At 38.0% G+C, this 25,764-nt stretch overlaps 1 protein-coding gene across 1 annotated transcript in view; it reads right to left on the bottom strand.

Annotated features, from left to right (window-relative positions):
- Window positions 1-4,259: 4,259 nt before the first annotated feature.
- Window positions 4,260-25,764, bottom strand: part of FAM185A (family with sequence similarity 185, member A) — a 49,685-nt gene continuing 28,180 nt past the window's right edge. The window contains exons 5-8 of the mRNA XM_006882681.1: window positions 24,412-24,453; window positions 22,393-22,488; window positions 19,830-19,964; window positions 4,260-4,372 (exon numbers count right to left, since the gene is read on the bottom strand). Of these exons, the coding sequence (XP_006882743.1) occupies window positions 4,260-4,372; window positions 19,830-19,964; window positions 22,393-22,488; window positions 24,412-24,453 (386 nt within the window). The remainder of the gene's footprint in view (window positions 4,373-19,829; window positions 19,965-22,392; window positions 22,489-24,411; window positions 24,454-25,764) is intronic.

The following is a 25,764-nucleotide window of genomic DNA, read 5'->3' as shown; positions in this document are numbered from 1 at the left end:
TTTTTAATCAGCTGGACTACATATATGCCTAATTACATCATTAATTTTTCTATCCAATAAGCATGATTTTTTTTTAAAAAGCATGATTTTTAAAAAGTCAAATCAAGTGCTCCTACTGTCTACATTGCCTACTTAATTTTAACTTAAACTCATTCTGATGCAATTATTCGATCAAAGGTTCCTATATGAAACTATCCTAAGAGATTAATACTTTTTAAAAATATTCTTTTTATTTTTTTTAATACTTTTTGACAGGGCATTTTAAGAGCTTGTTTTCTTTCTTTTTTTTCTTTTATTGGGAAAAACATATTGGGGGTACAAGGAGGTGAGGGTTGGGGGAAGAAGGGTGAGGATGGGCCAGGATGCAGTTGCAGAGCTGCACAGTTTGGTCGGTGGGGGGAGCAGGTGAAGGAAATGATGAGGGTCCAGTGGGGACCAGATGCTACAGAGGAATGACAAGCATTTTCCAATGGTAATTAAACCAACTGTCTTACTGATTTGGGAATTGGATGCCGACTCTCTGGCTTTTTCATGCTGAACAGGGGCGTAGATATAAAGGGGGGAAGGGAGGACACTTTATCTCCTTACTGGTGGTCTTGGGTTAAAGCTGCTTGCCTTCTTGCTCTGTTAGAAGATATTTTCCTGTCATTTGCTCCTCTCTGGACTGCAAAGTGTTTTCTCAGGTGGGTCCAGTGGGGATGGCTGGTTAAACCCAGAGGCTCCATCTTCCTTTGCCTCCTTAGCTGTCAGTTGTATTTCCTTTTTGTCACTGGCACTGGGTTCAGGGTCAATTCTGGAGTAAAATTCAGTGTTAAGGTTACCTATAGGAAAGGGAGCAAACCCATTCCTCCTTGGGAATCCTTGAATTCCTGTTGTTGAGCCTCGATCTTCACTGAGTGCCAGTCATCAACTGTTTAAGTGTATCAATAAGCTGAAGTCTGTAGGAGGCCATAATGGCCCTGCTTTAAGTGGTTCGCTGCTCCCGCAGCTCACCACACTGTCTCTGCCTCCACCGCCATCTTGGATACTTCCCTTTCTTTTTTTTTTAAGAGCTTGTTTTCAGAAATAAAAAAGAAAGCAGAGATAACCATCTAAGTTAAAAGAAGATTTAACCAGTGCAGGGTAAGGATTGTACAGCTTTAATATAAAGGACACACATATTTTTTCCCAGGAAATACTTTATTATATTCATACATCTGGCAACAAAAGAAAACATTTTAATTACCTAGCCAGGGCAAATCATATAGAAACAAGAATTATCTGTGAATAGAAAGAATGACCCTGTAATTTTTCAGAGAGATCTTTTCAAAATCAAATTTATACTTACTGAGGAATCTTTAAACTATGCTGTACTGATAGGTGGTTGTTGTGTACCATTGAGTTGGAATCTACCCATAGCTGAGCCTGAAGCAGGTTTTCAGAGGCAGTAATCACATGGGAGGAGATTGCCAATTCTTCTCCCACAGAACAGCTGGTGAATTAGAACTGAGTAATCTTGGGAATGCAGTACAGTTTCTTACCATTAGATTCTGGGGGCCTGATGGTAAGAAGTTTTGAGCTAGAATCCAAAAGGCTTGTGGTTCAACTCCACCAGCTGTTCTTTGGGAGACGGTAAGGAGGATTAAGGATGCCTGGTAACATAATGCATAATGTATGGGCTGGTAATGGATGGAGTCGCAGCTGAATCCCCCTTCTCTGAGGGAGAAAAATAGGCAGTCTCCTTAGAGACTTACAGCCTTGGAACCCCAGTGAAGGACCAATGTAAGTCAGAAGAGACTGGACTCCAGTGGTTTTTGTTTTCAATGTTTCAATAAGTAGAATGAATCTCTGTCTTTGCGTGCCCCATGAGTTTGCCATAATGACTGAATAGAATTTCAAGATGCTAAGTCCTTAGCAAAAAGGACTCTATCACAGACTATGTGCACTTTGTATTAGCTAAATGTTTTTTTTTTACTCTTTCTGTTCTAGGCTGAGTTTCAAGTAGCTTTTGAAATAAGGTAATATCACTCCGTTGTGGAATGGTTTGGGGGTGTGCACGACAGACAGGGAACAGGCTGAAGAGGAAGTTTAAGATTTGAGTCAAGAGACCTAACATATTTGCAAGATGACTTTTAACTGGCTTTGGAGGTTTCTGGCAGCTGCATAAAAGTGCACCTTGGAAGTCTGGTCCTTCTGACTCAAGCACACAACTGAGAGACCTATACCAGCGGCAACTGCTTTCGAGAGGAAGTTGAGAACACCTGGATGGGGTAGGCTGCATGAGGAGAGAGACTCTCCCTAGTATGTTCTCTAGAAATCTAGGATGTGTGCTACTCTCTGAGTTTGCACCAAAACCCTTTCAGCAATAGCCTCTTTTAAGCAAGAACAAGAGGCATATTCATTCATTCTGGAGAGACACACTTTATAGCTACAGAAATAAAAAGGGGACGGGCAGGTGTTAGAAAAAAGTGAACTCTGAAAGGGGATTAAGAAGCCTGGTGGACCACTGGAGAAAAACCCTAAAGACATCCAAAATATTACTTAGATCGTTAGTTTTTAAGCATGTGATGTATAGAGGTCTGTGTCCAGGAGAGTAAAATGTGGCAACTTTTCCTTTCTATTTGGAACTTGACTGTGTGATCCAAATACATACCATTCTGTACGTAATTTTAAATGCTTTAGACTGACATCATGTTCATGAATGACCTTTCTGGCTCTTTTCTTTTAGTGATGATAATGTTCATATAATTGCATGAAGGTGGGGGGGGGAAACATTATAAAAACTGCTTTACTATCTCATACTTTCCTGTACACAACAGCTACTTTCAAAACACACATTAGAACCACATTGAACACATTTATGTTTAAAGGTCTTCCAAACAGATTCTAATTTCATGAAAGGTGAACTCAAAGGGAACACTAAGATATCTCAAAAGGCTGACTTTTTGTTTCATAAATCAGGAGTTTTTAAACTCCTGAATCATAAAGAAGTGAGATCTTAACAAAAGAGAATTATAAATTATAAAATTTGTAAAGCTTTATTGGAAGTCAGCATTTAAGAACTGATTTATCCTAATAAAGAAAGATATAATAGGTCTATATACTTTTAATGTTATACAATTTAAATGATTTGGGAGTAGACAAGGAGGGTTTGAAAGAAAGGTAATTAATAAAATAATTTTATATAGTATACCTTTATAAAGTGAAATAAACTGTCTTCACACATTAGGGTATAAGACAGCCAAAAATACTCAATGAGGTTTGTCTTAAAGCATAGAAGAATATGAAGAATCATGAATAAATGCATCACATTTATGTAAGTTTTATTAGTCATGCTTAAATAAACACCAATGCTGTAAGAGTTACCAAGCAGAAAACACACAGCTGCTAGGATCTACAGTCTCCTAAGCTGACTGCCTCTTGTATGTATGGCCTCCTCTCAAGCGTGCAAGGGAACTACGCATATTATGATATCATGTCTGTGATTTTATTAGATTATTTGGCAAAGGAAGACTAACTTAGGTGGTCCTGGCTAAGCTCTTTAGAAATAGTTTTCTCTGGCTAGTTGCAGAAACTGGATGGTTAAAGCACATGAAGAATTCAGCAGATCACTGCTGAATTGAGCATGGAAGGAATCACACAAGAAGGGATGCAGGACATTGACAGTGACTGCTGGCTAGCAAGTAAATTAGAGGCCTCCGTCATACAGGTACAAGGAACTGGATTCTTTCAACAACTTGGATGAGCCTGGATTTTCCCCTTAAAGTTTGTGGATGAGAACTCAGCTCAGTCATGGCCTGGAGTCCGGTCTTCTGATGCCCTGAGAAGACAGAGAGCTCAGCAGTGTTGTGTTTCTAACCTACAGAAACGTGGGCTGATAAACAGGAAGGGAACTCTGGTGGCCTAGTGGTAAGAAGCTGCACTGCAATCCTGAAGGTAGAGGTTCAAATCCACCAGCTGCACAGCTGGAGAAAGTTGGGTAGTCTCCTCCCAGGAGAAAACCCACTGGAGGCTGAACTATAAGTCAGTTCCGACTTGATGGTGCATAACAACAAAGGTAGTAACAACAACGAAGCTGATGGGTTTGTGGCAGTTTATTACACAGCAGTAAAAAAGAATAACAGTTAAGCACAAGTTTTAAAAAAGCATTCTTCCTAGACACCTTTCCAGTATGCATTTCCATTGGTGTTTAGTATTTGTATGAACATAACTGTTTTCATTTTTGTAGACACTGAACAGCTTGTTTTGTTTAAATTTTACACATACAGTTTAACGCACCCTTAGTCCGGCAGTTTCAGGGACTGAAACCAGCTTTGACTCCTAAAACTTACAGTGCCTTTGGGGGCATTAGCCTTAATCCATGTGTCAAGTGTGCTTGCTCCATTCATGATGCCTGAAACACAAAATTGCATGAAATTATCAGCACCATTTTTCTCCATAGATCCAAACAACAAATCTTTGAAATGGACAAAGAGCTCAGAACAATTCAATAAGAAACAGACATTTTAAAGATTTTTCTTATTCACAAAAGCAAATATTAACCATAAAAGGCCTAATCCAGAGAGCATTATGCTGAGTGTTCTTATAAGGACAAACATTGAGTACACTGTAAAAACAGACGGATAACTAGTAAGATGTATATAAATGTCCAAAGAGGGAAGGGGAGGGACACTAAGGGTAGTAATGAGGGATGAGTGGGGGGAGGGAGGGAAATCACTGAGGCAGAAAAGAAAATTTTCTTTAAAAACCCCAACAAACAAAATGAGTATGAGTAATTGGATAATCAAATTGCTTTGTAAACTTTCATACAACTTACAGTAACAATAAAATTGGGGTGGTGGTGGTGGTATGTGTCCTCCAGTTGGGGAAGCCTAATTCAAACTGCAAGAGTCTGCTAGGAAAGTAGAGCTGTGAAACACTGTCTCCTAATTGACATTTCTAACAGCTTCGTGGCTGGCAAGTAGGTTGCTGGCAGCAAGGACTCATAGGACAGATCTAAACCCTGTCCAGTCTTGTTGCACAGTCTCTGCTGTTTACATCCATTGTTGCAGTCATTGTGTCAATCCATCTTGTTAATGGTCTTCCTTTCCTTCACTGGCCCTCTACTTACCAACTGTGATCCTTTTCCAAGGACTGGTCTCTCCTCACAATAGACCCAAAGTAGGGTGAGACCAAGTCTCATCACCCTTGGCTCTGTGGAGCACACTGACTGCACATCTTCTAAGACAGGTTTAGTTGTTCTTTTGGCAGTCCATGGTATATTTAATACTCTTCAAAAGCATTGCTCAATTTTCATATGTAGATGAAGTAACTGAAAAAACTAGTTTTGTCAGGTGCACCTTAGTCTTTAAGCAGATATCCTTGCTCTATAGTACTTTAATGAGGTGCAGACATGTTCATTTTGTGTGTATCTTTTTATTTCCTGTGTGCTGATTTCATGGGTACTAATTGTAGATCTAAGTAAATGAAATTTTGGACAATTTAAATATTTATCATCATGTTGTATATTAAGTCCAGTTGTAAAGATTTTTGTTTTATGTCTATTTAATCCATACTAAAGGTTATAGGTTTTATCTTCATCAATAAGGCTCTAGTTTTTTGAGCTTCAGAGACACAGGAGTTACAAATGATAATAATACCTATTTTGAAGGGCACAATTTGACAATAACTTGGGCACATGAAGTAACCATGACTAGATCTTGACAGTTCCTAATCATGATACACTTAATAATGAACCTGGAAAACCGATTTTGATTTTCCAAAACTTTCTGTAAACTGAGAAAAATTCAAAGTGCAATGAATATATAACCATATATTTAACAGGACTAAAGCAGATTAACTGCCTCTGAAAACCCACTGGAGGGTCAGCGATGGGTGGGTTCCTACTCAGTAGCACACAACAACAAATTAGAACTTAGCATTTAAAACAAACTCCTGGTAGGGAAAAAAAGACATTGCAGCACAAATGGAGATTTGTACATCAATGTTCATAGCAGCATTATTTACCATCACAAGAACACGGAAACAGCCCAGATGTCAAGTGAACGGACTGGGAAATTATGGTACATTCACCCAATGGAATACTATGCAGCATGCAGGAGCAATGATTTTGTAAATTATTACCTAACTTGAGAGGGACTGCAGAGCATTATGCTGAGTGAACCAATTCAGTCCCACAAATACAAACATTGTATAAAACCATTTTTGTAGAATGAGTATGAACATCCAAGTGGTGGTGGTTGGAAACAGAGGGATGAGGATGTGCAGGGGAAGGGGGGATTAATAATGGAATTGTATAATATGATGGGAGCGTGAGGGAAATTGGAAGAATTTGTTCTCAAAAACAAAGTATTCAAATTTTGTAAATAAACTAGTATTTTAAAAAGTCAGCTTGAGGAGGGGGAACGGAGGGAGGGGGGTAAAATGGGCAACAATGAATGCATGAAAATCTAACTTTTCTGTAAACTTTTGTTAAAATCACAATTAAATTTTATTTTTTTTTTAAAAAGACGTAGCTGCAATCCCTGAGGTGCACGGTTCAAATCCACCAGCTGTTCTGCTGGAGAACGATCTCATCAGTCAGATCCAATGTGATGGTACACACAAAAAAAGTAATAACATTTTTTAAAAAAGACATTATAGTCAGAAGGAAATAGCCATTTATAATTTAATCTGTCCTTATATTCTGCTCTGTATAGACTCTAAGCCCACAGGAAATGACATTCTTCTCTTTTATTTTTTACCATTAAACACCAGTAAAAAGTAGATCAACAGTAAGTCTTTCCTTATTATCTGAGATCATGTTACATTGTTCTAGTCACTTCCCCAGTGATGCTTTTCTTACTTATGTTAAGTGGAGCTTATCTGCCCATTTTCTGTAACAGGAGAGGCTAACACAGGGCTCCCGTCTTCAGCAAAATGAATGCACAAGCAATTTCAGCTTAGAGACAACACGCAAGCACAAAGATCATTTATAATGTTGTATTTAAGCTGACTGAAAAGCTTTCTCCATCTTGCCAACAAGTGATTTACTGAAAGCTTTTTGTAATTTGGCCTGAATGTGGATACTCCTTTCTAATTTGTGAAGTTTATATAATTCTTCCTACTGCAGTCTTGCAACACACATTAGAACTTGGGGTTCCACAACTTCATTGCTTTCATTTCTCTTTGCCAGTGAAAATCAGACTATCGTACAATTCCATAACCAGATATTTTAATTCTGTCAACATCCTTAACTATTAATTGTATTTTCTCAAAAAAAGTACAATCTAAGGCATTCTGGCAAAAATATTTATTGATGAAAATCTAGTTTTTAATGCTAGTTTTTATACAGGTTGGGTTGTATGTTTTTTGTTTTTTTTAATGTTGGGTTTTTTTTTTTAAAAACAGGATTGTCAGGCTAGAAAGCATTCTGAGTGCTCACGGGTTGAGCACTGAGTGTAGAAATTGCCACTTCCTCTTTGCCCTGACACCTCAGGTATAGCAGAGCAGCCACACCTGTGGTGTTGACAGGTCCACAGCAGCTTTATACGGGTTTTTAATAACGTTTTTATAACTAGTTTGAATGGTAGATATCCTTAATATTTTATACTAATGACCTAAAAATATTAAAATCAATAGACTAAGAATTGAACAATTATAAAATTAATCAGTTTTTCTAAGACATAATTTAGAGACTCTTTGATCCTTCTATTTGCACTTCTGCATTGTTCACTCTTTCTGCATTTTTCATCTCAACACAGTATATTTCTACAAATTTAGAGTCTTTTAATATTTTAAAAGCTTTTATTTAATTTTTGGACATGAATAACTATTTTATTACCCTTTGCTAATTCTAACATCTGTATCAGTTCTGAGTTAGTTTTAAGGAATTATTATTCTGAGTCATGTTTTCTCATCACTTTGTCGTATGATAATCTTTGACTGGACGTGTGACATAAATTTTGCATTATTAGGTCCTAAATATTTTTGTATTCCTACAAATCTTGAGTGTGTCCAAGATGCAGCTGCTTGGAAATAGTTTGCCTCTTTCATGTTTTGCTTTTATCATTTGCTAGGCTGGTTGGAAGCAGGAGTGGCATCCACTTCCTAAACAATGTGCCTCTGGAAACTCTATAAACTTTGATAAATGTCGACGGTTGTAGAGAGGCTTCAGGTCTTTTGTTCACAGGGTCACTATGAGTCGTGCTCAACTCAGTGGCAATCAACAACAAGGCGGCAGGTCTGGAGCTGAGGAAACCTGGTGGCACAGTGGTTAAAGTGCTAACCTTGGTGGTTTGAATCCACCAAGTCGTAGCAGAAGAGAGATGTGGCCGTCTGCTTCTGCAAAGACTCAGAGCCTGGACATCATATAAGGTCCTAGGGTCATTATGAGTTGGGATTGGCTTTAGGCACTGGGATTGGTGTCTGTGGTTTGTTTCTGGAACAGTGCTCAGTTTAGTGATAATTATTTAGAGCTACTCACCTTTCAAGTGGCTACCTAGTGGCATGAGTTATGAAATTTCCCTGTCTGGCAGACAGATCAGACATCATTATTCTGGGTCTGGAGGTGAAACAGGCTCTACTGTGTCCTATGAATTCTGGCTACCTTGACCTCTGCAGAAGACACTGAGCTTGTTCTTCACTTGGGGAAGGAGGAGTCTAGTGGGTCCTCCCTCTCTTGGTTCGTCTTCCCTTTATATCAGTCTAGAAATTCAAAGCAGAAAGGTGGCCTGTGGCACGTTCACCTTCTTTGCTCCAATCTCTGAAAGATTTTCCGAGGTCCACTGTCTTAGAACCATATATTTTACATTTTTATTGTTCCTGTTTCAGATCGGGGGTTTCCTTCACTCATTAATTCGTTTGTTTATATATTTTTCCCCTTCTCCTTGTCTTTCTTTTTTGTTGAAACATTTTGTTTTGAGATAACGATAAATTGAAAAGAAGGTCCAAATAGTACAGAGAAGTCCTGTGCCCCTATCACCCAATGGTGATATCTTACAGAACTATAGTACATCATCCACACTAGGAAATCGTACACACAGTACAATTAATTTGATTAGAGACATTACCCATATTCAGATATTTTCTAATCTACTCATTCAGCTATGAGGCTATGTATAATTTCATGAAATGTTCTAATTATGTTCTAATTACTTGTTATGCATCTGGACAATGAATAAGGATGGCAGAAAAAGAATTGAGGCCTTTGAGCTGTGTGTTGGAGAAGAGCACTGAACATCCCATGGACAGCCAACAGAACAAACAGCTATGTCTTGGAGAGGGTGCAGCCGCAGTGCTCTTCAGAAGCAGGAATGGGTTTTGGGCATGTTGCTAAGAGGGGCTATTCCTTGGAGAAGGACATGATGCTGGGAAGGGTGGAGGGTCAGTGAAGGAGAGGAGGACCCTCAACCAGGTGGACTGACACTGTGACTGCTGCAATGGGCTTCTGGGTGTTAGCAAGTCTGAGGATGGCGCAGGATAGAACAGAGTAGATCTTTTGTTCACAGGACTGCTATGAGTCATAATTGACTCAATGGCACCTAACAACAACATAGTGCATACACACTTTAAAAAAAAGATTTATATTTATATTTATTTTATTATTGGTGTATGTGTGTACCATCTGATTGGACCTGACAAGCACAGAAGGAGATTGCCCTTCCTTCTGTATCAGAGCATCTGGTAGATTCAAACCACGTGACCTCAGGATTGCAGCGCAGCTTCTTGCTACTAGGCCTCCAGAGCTCCAGTGCATATACACTTTTATGCCATTTTGTCACATATGCAAATTTGTATAACCATTATAATTAAGATATGTAACTCTTTGTCACCATAAAGAAATTCCCTGGTGCGATTTATGGTTTTTTAAGAAACTGCCACAGTGAACTACAAATTAGCTGTGTCCTTTTACGTTCCAACCAGCAATGGTGGAGCAATCCTGTTTTAGTGGTAATTATCAAGACATCTATTAGCTATTTGAATTGGTATTCAGAGGTAGTTCACTGTGATCTCAATTTATAATTTTCTAATAACGAATATTTCTTTTTAAATTGGTTTACATTCAGCTACTCATCTGTTTTGTTTTATATCAATAATTAAAACTGTATAATGCCATTTAATAATATACATGTCTAAAGTGATACTAAACATTTTTGGATATTTATCATTGTACATCTATTGATTATATAGCTTCTGAAATCTTAAATTATTAAACTTTTTATGTGTGCAGTCTTCTTGGCTTGTAGGGAGACTTCATTTAGAATAAGGATTTGACTGTGATGCAAGATTTCTTAAATAATCAGAATAGATAGGAAAAAATAAAACCACCAACCAAAATAACAGGCATTACAAACAGAATTCCAGTACTCCACAATGGGAACAGGAAGTGCCTGCACTTTGATCTCTTGGTCCCCAAGGCCTGTTTATGGACGACTGGAAAGCTAAGTGGATTTTATACTTCAGAAGGGTTGTTAAAGAAGATGCAACAAAGGCCATATGTAACCTGAAAGGCCTGAAATGTTTATTTACTGACCCAATCTCGACTTTAGATAAACAGAAACAATCCCTGGCCTTGTTTCAGTTTTTTTAAACATCAAAAAATCAAAGTGATGTCTGATTCAAGTCACTTGAACAAAGTGAAGGGGAATAAAATACATTATTAAAGCATGAAGAAGAGAAACATAAAAACCCATAAAAGCATAAATCAGAAAACAGTTCTTAATCCCTTCTCAGAGTACTTCTATGCAAATTAGCTATAAACCTTATAATAAATAGTCTTCATTCTTTTATCCAATCACTCCTGTGTAGCCCTGAGGCATATCTATATGATCGACAAATACATATGCAATAAGCTTTAAGAAAATAAAAACTTCACTGTGTCCCAAACAAAGAGTTATTTCTGACAGTTATATTAAGAGGCTAAAAATTTTCCCACATGGAGAGAAAACCAACCCCTATATTTTCTAAGTGGCATTCTGTGGGCTTTGTTCTGTTTCGACCAGTTTTCTACTGTTGTTGTTGTGAAGTGCTGTTAAGTTGAACACAGCTCATAGAGACTCTATGAACAAAAGATCTGAACCTTATTGTATAACTATCATCATTTCTCTAATGTTCATAGAGTTTCCAAAGGCATGTTTAGGAAGTGGATGCCAATCCTTTTTCCAAACTGATCTTAATCTGGGAGCTCCACTGAACACTGTGCACCATGGGTAACCATTATGGCATTTGACACATCAGTGTCACAGCGTTCAGCATCACAGCAACTCCAAGTTACCTCAGTACAGCAAACTGACAGATTAGTAGTGCTGTACCATTTAGGAGAATGTTATTCCCAAACACAATTAGTACCAGCCTAATTTTAAATACAAAGGCCTGCCCATCAGGTCCTGACTGACTTAAACAAGAGGCTTCCAGCCCACAGCTGATTGTTAGCTAAAAACCCACCAAACACATTACACCCGATTTTCAACTAAAACAAGAGAACTTACCCTCCAGAATCCAACTGCTTCACACATTAGCCTCCAAACTAGAGACTTACACAGCCCAACCAAATACAAAGGCTCATCCAGCAGGGGAAGACCCTCAACAAAATGGATTGTGACAATGACTGTAACAGTGGGTTTAAGAGAGTCAGAGATGATGAGGGCAGCGTTCAGATCCATTGTTCACAAGGTCACTAAGAGTTGTAGTTGACTCAATGGCACTTAACATAACCACCACTACCACCACCACCACTACCTTTTATTGAGGATCTGGGGGCCTAGTGAGTAAGGAGTTGTACTGCCAATCCAAAGGGAAGCAGTTCAAATCCACCAGCTGCTCCTCTGCAGAAAGAGGAACAGCCTTCTCTGACTCAATGGCAGTTGAGTGAGTGAGCTTTTTTCCCTAGACTAATGAAAGACTTGTGTTTGATAATACCTTATAGAGAAAAAGCCTTCAGTTAGCAGTAGTAGAAATTTTTATCAGACTAAAATTCCTTTAAACTCTCCTTGAAACACTTCAATTACCCATTCCTGTCTCTTTCTGCAAATATTGGCCAGGAGTCATGTGTTCCCTTAAGCTGTAGTAAACAGATGCAGATGATGGCAACTCTCTCTGGAATACTGATAAAACCAGATCAGTTAGGCTGGGATGTGACCGCTCACCAGAACCTGGGCAACAGAGGATACTGTAAAAATTCTTCACATTCTGCTATCCTGCCTCTCCTTTATAAGTCAGTCCCCCTTGTTCTCCAAGATGAGGAGACAACTCTGGGAAGCTCTTACCTCCTGCCTCTCATAAAGACTGATCAGACAACTTCTGCTTTTCCACCCCACCCTTTCTCCAAGATTTGTTTATGGCCTCAGGCAGCAGACCTGCAACCTTGCCTAAAAACAAGTTGAAAAATTTCTTCTGATTTCTTCTTCTTTCAATTCCCAATGAATTTCTTTTCTAGACACTTTATATTTTCACCTTGAGTGAACTCAGTAGTGTTCAGAACACACTTGTCATTTTTTCTGGCAATGCACTTTACCTCTACTTTCCTCTCATCATTTAAGTGAAGATTTTTAAGACAAAGGACTTTTTACCAGACATCTTTCTGGATTTGGAATATGGACATATACATTAGAGTCCAAGTTTCTTATCTAAGCTGATAAACCAAGCTTTTTATAGAAAGTTGTGTATTAGAAATATTTTACCTAAGGCATTCATCACTTACTGGGCAAACCAATTTAGAATCATGGCTTTCAAAGGATTAAAAAAGGCACTTCAAGAAAGACTGTATACAGGGCAGAGATTTTTTAGTAAGTGAATGTTTTAGCCTGAGAGTGCCAGCTTTATCTGTGTCCTAGAATAACACCTAACACTTTTAAGTCAGAACTATAAATCTGAGACTTATTTATTGGTGGTAGCAACAGCAAGGGAAAACATGGGGCAAGCAATAAATGTATAAGGCCGACACTTCAAAACTCCATGGAAGACTGGATCTGAAGGACTAAATCTTACTGGTATGATTTCTTGCAAAGATCATCCAGAAGTCATGCCACAGATACGACCCAGACCTGGTGCAATGAGGGCATCGCTGTTTCTATGTTTCACTGGCTCTGTGAGGAGATCAGCTAGCTCATTTGCCTGTAATTATGACTCACATACAAAGCTGTTCATTATTTCCAAAAACTGTCCTTTAAATGAGAATCTCCACAGAAAAGAAGTAATCTGGTTTTATAATCTGGCTTTACTCCCTAGGCCTCTGAAATTATGTCATGCGCTCAATATATAAAACCTGTGGCCTTCTGTATGTCAAACAGTTTCAGCATCAGAATGAACCCCATCAATGGCCGGGCCGGCATCAGCTCAATTCACAGCTCTCCAAGAGGGTGCTGCTGTCTGCATTTGGGGGTGCACACCTCTGCTGGATCCTATCTGAGACAATCTGAAGAGCTATCTCGGGCCAAACGCGTATTTTATCTGGGCAAAAGAATCTGCAAAAGAATCACGTCTATCAGAATCCAGAGCTTTGAGCAGTGATCACAAAATAACACTGCCATTCTTCAGTTTGGTCCTTCTTGGTTTAGGAAATAGGGGCCTAAGTCATGACACCCAATTATAAAGTGAGCAGAGGAACTTCATTGCAACTACTGAGGTAAGTGTGCATGATTTTCATAGCACTGATTCTTTCATTCATCTTGTTTTCCAGCCAAGATTTGTGGAAAGCCTGTTTGTTTAAAGCACTCTGACATCTCAGTTCCTTCTCCCTTTCTCCAGAATGAGTGTGGTAACCTGCTAACTAGATTTTCCCTTTATCTATTCTTTTCCTTTCCAGTCTTCCCTCATACAACATGCTGGGTGATCTTTCTGAAACACACATTTGATTATGTAAACTACAGATTAAATCTTGTAATGGCTTTGCACTTATAAAACATCCAAATCTTTAGCCTGGGTTTTAAAGCCCTCTGTGATATGTTAGGTCTCCCAAACTCTGTAGCATTCTTTGATGTCTCTTACTCTCCTTGGTTTGCTTTATGTGACTTCTATCAGTCCCTCAAATTCACAATACTATTTTGATGGGCCTCATCTACACTCTCACAGCACCAGATACACACTTGTATCCTAGTCTACTCACTGGTCAGCAGTCTTTCCTTACTAAGGCATAAGTTCTTCAAAATGTAGATGCTGCTTTTTTTATTTGCATTTCCACTCCTAAATTACAGGGTGAGAATCAGTATTTCCTGAGTGAGTGGCTGACTGAATAAAGAAAAAATAGAGAAGACAAGAGGAAGAAGAGGTATGCTAGGAAAAATTGAGGAGAGCAAGACTGCTTTTAAATATATTAGAATGGGAGCTCTGGTGGCCTAGTGGAAAGGAGCTGCAACAGAGGCGCACAGTTCGAATCCACCAGATGCTCTGCCGGGGGGAAGGAGGAACAATCTCCTCCTGTACCAGTCAGATCTGATTTGACGGTACACTCACACAAAAATAATAAAATAAAAAAAATATATATATTAGAATGGAAATATTCCTAGCTTAGTGGAATAGAAATGGTCTAGAACTCAGGAAGTCAGACATACAGATGCTGATTTGGAAGTTACATATATTGAAATAATGGCTGCAATGAGAATAGAGCTGTTCAGGAAGGCATATCAGTCTATTAGTAAAGGAATATGAAAACACAGGTTTAATTTGTAATGGAAACACTTTTAACTATGTAAACTATGTCATTACTCTTTGATTTGGAGCACTGTTAAATATGTTACCACATTAGATTACTAGAACAAAAAAAAGGTAACTATATTGGCTCCTTATCAAATTCAAGATATTAGGTGACAAGTAATTTTTTTTTAAGATTGGCTTTTTGTTTTTCTTTACTTTTTTTTTTTTTTAAACTTGCTGCCACCTGTCAATTTGGATCCAGCTGGCACAGGAAGAGACTTCCCCTCCTTCTCTAGCAGAGCATCTGGTGGACTCGAACCTTGTGCCTTCGGAATTGCAGTGCAGTCCTCTTTACATATTTTATAGTGTTCAGATGAACAATTTTTATACAGATTATTTCATGCCATTGGTTGCTATTTTTACAATTTTTTTTGTTTTTATTTTTATCAGCATTCTATTTCTTTCCACTCTGTTCTCTTTCCATTGATCTAGCTACCCTTTGCCTCCGAGCCTTCTTACCTCTGCTTTCAGTAATTGTTGACCACTTAGTCTCATATATTAATGGTTTAAGAAAGCATATTACTCATGGACAGGATTGTTTATTTTATAATTCAATCTATTATCAGGCTGAAAAGTGACCTGCAGAAATAGCGTCTGAGTTCAGAGTATTTTAGGTGGCCAGTCTCAGGTCTGCTTTTAGTTTTTCTTGGTCCATCAGGTCTGGCCTTTTTAAATGTATTTATTTTTTTAATTTTCTACTAGTTTATTTACAAAATTCAAATACATTGTTTTCAAGAACAATTTTTTTAAATTTCCCTCACCCCCTCTTCAAACTGTACAACCACATGATTAATCCTCCGTCTCCCTGCACATCCTCGTCCCTCTGCTTCCAGCCTCTCCCACCCCTCTTGGATCCTTATACTCATTCTACAATAATGGTTTTGCACAATATTTATCCTTGTGGGACCATAATGTACCATAATTTCTTAAACCATTCGTTTGTGGACATTTGGGCTGTTTCTATGTTCTTGTGATGGTGAATAATGCTGCTATGAACACTGGTGTACAAATCTTCATTTGTGCCTCAGTTCTCATTTTCTCATGGTATATTACAAGTAGAGGAATACCTGAGTCATATGGAATTTCTATGTTCAGCTTTTTGAGGAAGTGCCAAAATGCCTTTCAGAATGGTTGTATCATTTTACAATCTCATCAACAATGTATAAAATTTCCTGCCTCGCCACATCCTCTCCAACATTTATTACTTGCTGCCCTGTTAAACTTTGCCACTGTTACTGGAGTGAGATGGAACCTCACTGTAGTTTCGATTTGCATCTCTCTTATTGCCAGTGATTTGGAGCATTTCTTCATGTGTCTGTTTGCCATTTGAATATTTTCCCATGTAAAAATTCTTTCCATGTCTTTTGCCCATTTTGTAATTGGTTATCATCAGTCTTCTTCTTGTGGAAGCCCAGGAGTATTCTGTAAACTTTTGTTATAAGACTCTTGTCTGAGATGGTATTACCAAATGTTTGTCCTTTTTGTGTTTTTGCCTTTTTTAAAAGGAATTTGAGTCTTATTCTGCTTTTTTCACTCTACTGGGGACCTGCTATTGTGGTCCTGCTCACAACAGTCAGTAGCAGAAGCTGGGCAGCACTTGGTTCTTCTGGTCTCAAGGTAGAAGATGCAGTGGTTTGTGTGGGCTATCAGTCCTGTGGACTAGTATATTCTTAAGACCTTCCATCTCCACCATTCTCCTCTTCTCTATAACAAGCAGTGAGCACTAATTCTATCTTATATGGCCACTCATGAGACTAAAGATACTATTCACTAAACCTAAATGTAGAACATAATATCTTTGTGAGTTATGTTATGCCAGTTCACCAAGTTATTCCTCAAGAATACGGCCCCAAGCCTTTTAACCCAGTAAACCGATCCTATAAATTGGCTGGAAATCTCCATCACCGTGTCTCCATGTGTGTGGATTTTTGCTACTGTAATACTGCAATAAACAGATGTGTTATTTCTCTTCTACCTCTAGGATTTATATATATATATATATATATATATATATAGTAGAGGGACAGAGCAAGAGAGGAAGACCCTTGAAAAGATAGATAGATTGATTCAGTGACTGGCGTATTGGTGGTAGGTGTGTTAGAGACAATAAGATTGGCACAAGATAGAGCAGGGTTTAGGGCTGATGCACATAGGGTTGCTATGAGTGGCAGGCACACACCACCACCACCACCACCATCACCACACACACTCGCACACACACCCTGTAGGCAAGGGAATGCTGGATCATCTGTATTTATATTTCTAGCTTTTTGCGGAAGCACCATACTGTTTTCCATAGCACCAGGCTGGGTTTGTTCTGCTGTACTAAGGGTCGCTGTGATGGCATGTAGCAACAACCACAGCAGCACTATTTTACAATTCCACCAGCAATGTTTAAGAACTGCAATTCCGGGGAGCTCTGGTGGCCTGGTGGCAAGGAGCTGCAACTACAATTCCAGAGGCGCACAGTTCGAATCCACCAGATGCTCTGCCGGGGAAGGAGGGACAATCTCCTGTACCAGTCAGATCTGATTTGATGGTACACGCACACAAAAATAATAAAATAAAATTTAAAAAAAAAAAAGAACTGCAATTCCTTTACAACTTCCCAGGCATATATTTTGTAGTTTTTTTATCACGGCAATCTTTGCAGGGTGGAGTGGTATCTCATTGTAGTTTTAATTTGTTTATCTAATGGCTGAGGAGTTGTGTCACCAGCCCAAAGGCATGTGGTTTGACTCTACTAGATGCTCCACAGAAGAAAGATGGGAAATCTCCAGCCATGTGATTTACAGCCTCTGGAAATCTGCTGTAGGGTCTGCTATGATGGTACATAACAACAATGGCCACAGAAAGAATCCTGGTGGCATTTTGGAACCAAAATGTCCTTACAGAGCAGCTCCACAGGAGAGAGTTGAGGCAATTTGCTTCCATAAATATATAAACACTTTAATATCCTTTGGGACGATTTTATTCTCTCCAAAAGGGTTGCCGCGAGTTGAAAATGATAATGGCAGTGGGAGCAGTTAATGGTTACTAGCCTCTTCTCATGTATTTGAAGGTGGCTTCGATAGCCTCTTCTGTGAAGTGTTTCTCCATGTCCTTTGCCCAATTTTTTTTTTTTATGGTGAGAAAAATTTATATTTAGAATTAGCCCTCTGGACTCAGTTTAGATGACCCCAATTTTGTTGGCAACCTCCAAAGCATCAATCAGGAGCAAGTCGAACATAGGCCTTCTTCTGTCCATCAGGCCTAATCAAAGTGTTGACCTTAGCCATACCAATGTCATAGAGCTTCTTTACAGCTTGTTTAATTTGGTGCTTGTTGGCATTGACATCCCCAATGAACACAAATGTGTTGTTATCTTCTATCTGCTTCATAGTTGACTCAGTGGTCAGGGGAAATTTGATGATGGCATAGTGGTCAAGCTTGTTTCTCCTCGGGGCGCTCTTCCGGGGGTATTTGGGCTGCCGCCGGAAGGTGGGTAACGTGCAGATCTTCTTTTTTTTTTTTTTTGGCTGTGGACGCCCTTCAGGACTGCCTTCTTGGCCTTTAATGCCTTTGCTTTGGCTTCAGTTTTGGGAGGGGCAGGGGCTTCCTTCTTGGCTTTCAGCGCCATCTTCGTAGAAAGCCTTTGTCCAATTTTTAAATGAGAATTTTTAATTTTCTGTATGTCTTTAGAGGTGGCTTAGTGGTAACAAATTGTGTTGCCAACCTGAAGGTATGTGGTTCAAATTCACCAGCTTCTCTATGAGAGAAGGATGGGCAATCTCCTCTTGAACAATTTATTGCTTCTGAAACTCTGCTGGAAGGTCAGCTATGGGTTGGTTCCAACTTGATGTTACCCCAAAACAACAAATCCTTATTAGAGACAGTGAGATTGGCAAGGGATAGAGCAGGCTTTAGGGCTGTTGTACTTAGGGTCACTGTGAGTCACAAGCGACAAGATGGCACCTAACAACAACAATGTATGTTCTTGCCAAAGATTCCTCCCACCTCTCCCCACCCCTACCTTGCTGAGTCTCTAAGTCGTCCTTACTGTTTTGACAAAGTCTTTTGAATGAGTTAAAGTATTTTTATCTAAGTTATTTCACTTGACAACAAGTAGCTTCTAATCACATTTAATGTACTTAAATGTCCATCCAGTTTTCACTAAATAAGAGTTTGTCCATAAGACATTGAATCATTCTTGAAAAAGTATTGCTATTGTTGCTATGTGCCATCGAGTCGCTTGCGACTCATAGCGACCCTATGTGCAAGAGCCCTAAACGCCATTCTATCCTGTGCCAACCTCGCTGTCTCAAATACACTCATTCCCACCACTCCAGTCACATAATCGATCTATCTCATCGAGGGTCTTCCTCTCCTGCGCCATCCCTCCACTCTCCCAAACAGGATGTCCCTCTCCAAGGACCAGTCCCTCCTTGCAACATGCCCAAAGTATGTAAGACGAAGCTTCAGAATCCTTGATTCCAAGGAGCATTCCAGCTTCACCTTCTCCAGGACAAACCTGTTTGTTCTCCTAGCAGTCCATAAAAAAAGTATAGGTGATATTTTTATCCCATACACTTTCAGTTAATAGAAGCTCTCATCAAGTTATGAGCAAGATTCATTCTTAAATGTGCCTTTAAGAATTTGTAGTTCAACTGAATGAGGTGCATACATAATGAGTCTTCACATAGCCTTACGTTAGTGCAAGAAAAGGCTCAAGGACTCTCCAATCATTTAAAAACTGCGTATGCAACAAGTAAAGGAGATGGTGATAAAGAGGTGGTTGGTTCAATCCTCTCCAAGTGAGGGCAAATATACACAACATTAAAGCAGGGCTTCAGAGATGGCAGTACACCCTCAGTGATGGTGTTATTAAAACAAATATTTTAAAAAATATGTAGTTAGGAAAAAATGTACAGAAGTTATCCATCCTTGTGGAATTGAGAAGTTAGTGGGTTCAAGAGCAAGTTTATAATGTGCTTACAATCAAGCCAAATTCCTAACTCACTTTAATCTTATACAGTTATTTTTAAATCTTTTATTGTAATATAAGTATTAAATTGATTTTTAAGTCTAAGAATTAGAGAGCAGTTATGCTTGAAAAATTTTGACAAACTTTATTCAGTGAGAGGACTGGAAAATGCTCTGAGGTAATTTAATGAGGTCTTAGAAAAACATAGTCTCCTTACCAGTAATTGTTCTGCTATCATCTTTGTGGGTGTCAGCCATTTCCCCAACATGAACTTCTGAATTCACAACAACTTCTTTCCCTGATAATTGTAAACGAGTCTGAAGAGAAGATGGTACCTTGACAGTAATAGAGCCTGCAGAAATTAAAAGGAGAATATACTCTAATAAGGAAATAAAAAGTTTCAGAACCTTTGAGAAATTAAATTGAAAAGGTATTATTGCTTTCAGTATAACATCTCTAACAAAAGATATGAGGGCTTAGAGGGATAAAAAGAAGAAAACATCAAAACCTGGCTAATCTCAGTAGGAATAGAAGACACAGGTTTTTCTACTAAACACAGTTAAAAAGAAGGATTTTTAACTTATGAATGAAAAAAGCATTTTTCCAGGATGTTTCATCCCTAAATGTATGAAACCTGATTAATTTTATGAACACTTCTTTTTCCTGTTTTAAAAATGAGTTTTGAACACGTTATGTCATGCAGATAGGTCTATCTCTCTCTCCTTCTGTTGTTGTTGTATGCTTTACAGTTGGCACCAACCTGCAGCTGGCCTGCCAGCAGGTTTTCAGAAGCAGTAAATCACATGGGAGGAGACTGCCCATCTTTCTCCCATAGAGCAGTTAGTGGATTTGAACCATGTATCTTTGCCTTGGCAGCACAATTTCTTACCACTAAGTCATCAGAAAACAACAACAACAACAAAAACAAACCAAAAACCCAAACAACCAATATCCTAACTAACCACCCTCTGTTTAGAAATAAAGAACTCCTATTACTTGAAAACTTGCCCATATGCCTCATCTTTAATACTTAACATTATATATTTTCAGTAAAAACAGCTCTTGTTATGTCTTTAGCTTCCTTTCACTGTATAAACTTATTGTCCACTTTAAAAATCCAAAAGTATACTAATACTAGCAGCATTAATTTATTGAATACATAGTATAAGATTAGAGATTTTCTGAAGGTCAAAAAACTTAAGTGGAAAAGTGAGTCCTCTGGTGCTGGAGACTCCTAACTCCAACCAGCCTTTCTGAATCCAAGCTGCCGTGTTACCTTTCATAATGAAAGGGAGAAGGAGCATTTTAACCTTTCTTTCCACGTGGCAAAAGGAGAAGACCTGAGAGGTTTCAAATGAATGACAGAATCCTACAAGACAAAGGCAGAGGAACAATGGATTCCAGATGTCTTTAGCAACCATTAAGCCACAAAATAACTTACCACTTCTCTGAAAAGTTACTATTCCCAAGTGTAGTGAGAATGAAAAGACCTGAAGTACAACAGAAACTTTGTTTCTAGTTATCTTTAAGCTTCTGCCAGTAGGAGTGTCCCAGTGGGAGAAAACACAAAATTGTAATTTTAATAAAATTTGTAACGCCATATGTTATTTTAGTAGATTAATGGAAAACATTCCAAGTAAGACTCAAAAACATTTTAAGTGGATGAGGATTAATAATGGTTTTGTTTGCTTTTGTATAAGAAAAGGAAATGACTTTTATGTAAGAGCTGCCTTTTTTAAAACGTCATTTTTTTACTCTATTACTAATGGTTCAGGGATTTCTCTGTGAAACATTTCAATAAGCAAGTGCAATCATATAACATGAGTTCATCATTGAAGCTCTTAGAAATTTAGTGAGGGCACAGTATCATCCTGTTTCAAAGGAATAAAAGTGGTTTTGAGAAATCAAGCACACGTATGTCAGAAGCGACTTGAATTTCAGAGATCTTTGTGTTTTGTAGTTTTACTCTGACAAAGAAAGGGAACTTAGGTGAATGAAAACATAGTCAGCCAACATGGCAAAGAAATTACTAAAAGCAGCAGCATCTAGTTTCTGTAAGAAGGTATTTTTCTGGTTATGCACATGGCCTAGTTCTGTCCAATATGCAAGAATTTCTAGACCATTTCTGTTACTATGATCAAACTACTCAACCCAAGTCATTTGCTATTGTTACCAAGTATGCACACACTTTAACATTTAACATTCAGCCTTTAAATTACTAAGAAGTATAGTGAGTGGTGTAAGGAAAGGTCTGAACTCTCAGAGTAATTTATTTTGTAAAAAACCCCAAATTATAGAGTAGACACAACATAAGTATTGATACTTCAAGAGATCAGCTCAACAATTATTTAAGTGGACCTTTCAGATGAGATCTTTATTCGGGACAAAACTTTGGAAATTAAAAAAGGTCTTCATGGAAAGCATAGTTCCCAAAAGAATATATGCAGGATTTTCCTTCCAAAGAATACTCTGTTTCAGTTGTAAAATTAAACTCAAAACCCGAAAAAATAACACTGAAAGAATTCAACAGTAACTGACAAAATATTTCAATACTTCTGTTTGTAATACAAAGTGAAATTCTTCATAGCTATCTGTCTCAAAGTTTTGAAGAGCAGGGATCTATAGAGCGAGTAAACAAGTCTTTAAATCCGATTCTATTAGATGGGAAATTACTTGCAATAACTACCAATCTAGACAGTATGGTCCTCTGTTTCCTAAGTGTTACACACACATCTTCTTCTTTATATCAGTGTCAAAATAAAGCATTCAAGCGGGCTAACCTTTATGTGATGTTAAGTCCACTTCTCCCAGCTGGCTAACATAGACGTCTATGGCGCCCTGATGGGTCGAGGCTTGTAGACAACCAGAGGATGAATCTGGGAGGGAAGAAAACACTTTGAGTATGACCATTCTTATTTAAGAAAATGGAATTATAAATTTTAAATCAAAAGCACTCTAAGAATATTCAAAGAAAGTTATACTGTCTTCCAAGGTGGTATATTCTCCTCTTAACAGAATCACTTTTACATTAAAATATCTAGAACTTAACACATAAGACAAATTCAAATTCACTACATTTGAATCAGTTCCAATTCGTGCACCCTTCCATCTGGTTTCTGAGGCTATAAATGGTCGCAGAAGGAAACTGCCCATGTTTCCCCCTGGAGCAGCTGGTGGATTTGAACTACCTCTGTGTTAGCAGCACAACTCCCTCTGGATTACACCACCAGTTCTTCCTGCCAGATTGAAGATAAATTGTAAAACCCCTATCTGCATTTAATTGCATCACTGTGTAAACATGCTTACTTCAAAAGCTAACAGATGCAAAGGACAGTGTAGAAACTGTGTTATCTTTGACAGTCAAGATATCATAATATATTTGGTTAACTGGTAAGGAGCTATGCTGACAACCCAAAGGTACACAGTTCAAATCCACCAGCTGCTCTGTGGGAGAACAATGAGCAATCTCTTTCTGTGCAATTTACTACCTCTGGAAACCTGCTGGAGGGTCGGCTATGGATCAGCTCTGACTCTATAGTTTACAACAACTACAACATTATACCTAACGGAGCTCTGGTGGCCTTGCAGTAAGGAGTTGCATTGTCAATCCAAAGGCATGCAATTCAAACTCATCAGCTATTTTGTGGAAGAAGATGGGCAATGTGCACTGTGCAATTGAAAGCCTTTGAAAACCCACTGAAGGTTTGGTTCTGAGTTGGTTCTGACTTGATAGCACAGAATAACAACATTATACAATATTATATAGAAGGCTGTCAACATTTACCAAGGAATTCTATCAGTCACATACATACACCCCATAGCACAACCAAGCCCAACCCAACCTACTGCCATGGAGTTGATTCCAGCTCAAGGGAACCCTCCCCTGGGTTTGTGAGGCTGTAAATCTTTCAGAATGTCCATCTTTCTGCTGGTAGATCCAAACCACCAACCCTTCAGTTAGCAGACAAACATGCAACACATTAGGCTACTAGGGCTCCTAAGCAGGAGAAAAGTTATCTAAACCCAAAGTCTCTTACAATTCCTTTTCCAACTTTTCTAATACTAAAAAGTACTGCTAAGATTAAAAGATTAAAATTTTATTACACTTTTTAGAGTAGGAGGGAGACTGGAAAAAAGGGACCAAAATTTGAAGAATGAGTGAATGAGTGATTTTTATATTATTTATTTTCCTTGACCATCTATTCTTAATATTTTCAACTTTCTTGAGTCTTAAAAATGAGGGATGGAAAGTTAATAATAAGTAATTCTCATTTAATGCTCCAATTTCCCTATATTGTATCCAGAGTCCAGTTTTAAACCATCCAGTATTTCAAGTTCAGGAAAAAACTGACAGAATCAGAGATCTAGAGATGAGGTGACACTACTGATGAGTCAGTGCAAGTGGCTTCTCTTTTCCTCTCCGTCGGAACAAAGGACTTGACAAACAACTGGATCTGGAAGATACCATCATTTCTAATTCTTTTTTTTTCAGATGTTAGGACTGAGATGTAGAGAACTTAGGTAATTTGCATACGTATACAAAGTGGTGAAGTCAGAATTCTAACTCCATTTTGATTGATACTAAACGTGCAATTTACATACAATATTTATGGAACCGTGAATCAATAAATTTCCAAGAATAATTTCACACATTGGATCTGTCTCTAACTGACTTTCATATCAGGATCCTACTGGTTCATCAGGTAAACTGTAGACTTCATGTGCTTTAATAAATCATCAGCACTACAGCTACTTTAAAAAGCAGGCAACATTTCACAGCTAGAGCCTCAGCAGCATACCTACTGTGATGTTACCCGTCATGCTGTGTAATGTGATGTTGCCTATAAAAGAAAAAAGAAAAGTTTATGCATTAGGAATAATCTAAAAAGAGTCTACATTATACGGTGCCCTAAAGCATGGCTAGGGATCTGAGATATTATTTAATATGTTGGCAATTTTTCTTACTATCACAAATTTAGTCAGATTGCTAAAACTAGTTGAAATAATTAGCTAAAGGGATCTATGGAAACTTTCTTAGTTCCACTTCCAAATCTCGAGTTTCTTTAGAATAAATGCAAAAAAAAGCCACTGTATTTCCTGGGAAATATAGAGAAAATAATGACATATCTAAAGGCCAGAAATTTTTAAATATTCAAATGTATGTACTATGAATTTTCAACCTAAACATTAATGCATTTATCAGACCACACAAAGTCAAGTTTTGAACCAAGTAATACTAAAACATTCCATGGAAAAAATAATTACTGTTATATTTCAGGCTAATGTATGTCATGTCTGTCTATTAGATTAAAGTGGTTTCTGTAAAAAAAAAAGTTAAAGTGGTTTTGGGTAGCAGGGATAATGAATACACTCAAGTATGACTAACAAAGACAAAGACTTCAAAGTCTTCCATCTTTCAATGCAAATATATCTTCCAGAATAACTATAGAATATTGCAATCATCCTTCTCAGCCCCTCTCTTCCACTACCAAAAGATAGTAGGATTTTTCTTCATGCTGGTATGTATTATCATTTCCGGAGCGGTAATATCATTCATATTTACTGCACCAAAAGTAGAGAGAGTAGTATTACTTCTTTATAATTTAAAAAAAATACATAAGAAAGTAAATAATTATGATTTTTTAATTAAGCTGAGGTAAATGAATTTATTTCATTTTCTATGTATGTATTAATATCTAATATATGTATGTATTAATATAAGAAAAAGCCAAACAACACTTGACTCACTTATCAATGTCAGGTGTGCTTCAATTGCAAAAATACTTCTAAACATCACATCACACTTCATATGGGTACACGAACAAGGAGTGCATTTATGTAGAAATAAGAACTTGGCTTGTTTGCATACGTTAAGCTCATAAAAATTCCTTCAAGTCACAGAAAATTAGAGGAGAATGAAGATCTTGTTAAATGTGTTAGGTAAATATTATTTCACTGATGTGTTCCATATATTCGTTTCCAATTTTCAAATCTAGTAAATGCATATGATTCACCTTCAGGTGCAAAAAAGTGGCCCCAAATCACACAGCTTCTAAGATGGTTCTAATGATGGCTACTTCCTGTTATTCATACTCTACAAAATCTCCCTTTATGTGCAGGTTTGGCTTAAAGACATGGTTTTAATGAAGAAA

This window comes from Elephantulus edwardii, unplaced genomic scaffold (genome assembly GCF_000299155.1).
Source record: "Elephantulus edwardii isolate Elephantulus edwardi_28Jun2011 unplaced genomic scaffold, EleEdw1.0 scaffold00022, whole genome shotgun sequence".
Lineage (NCBI taxonomy): Eukaryota > Metazoa > Chordata > Mammalia > Macroscelidea > Macroscelididae > Elephantulus > Elephantulus edwardii.
This window is presented reverse-complemented; position numbering and strand designations above follow the sequence as displayed.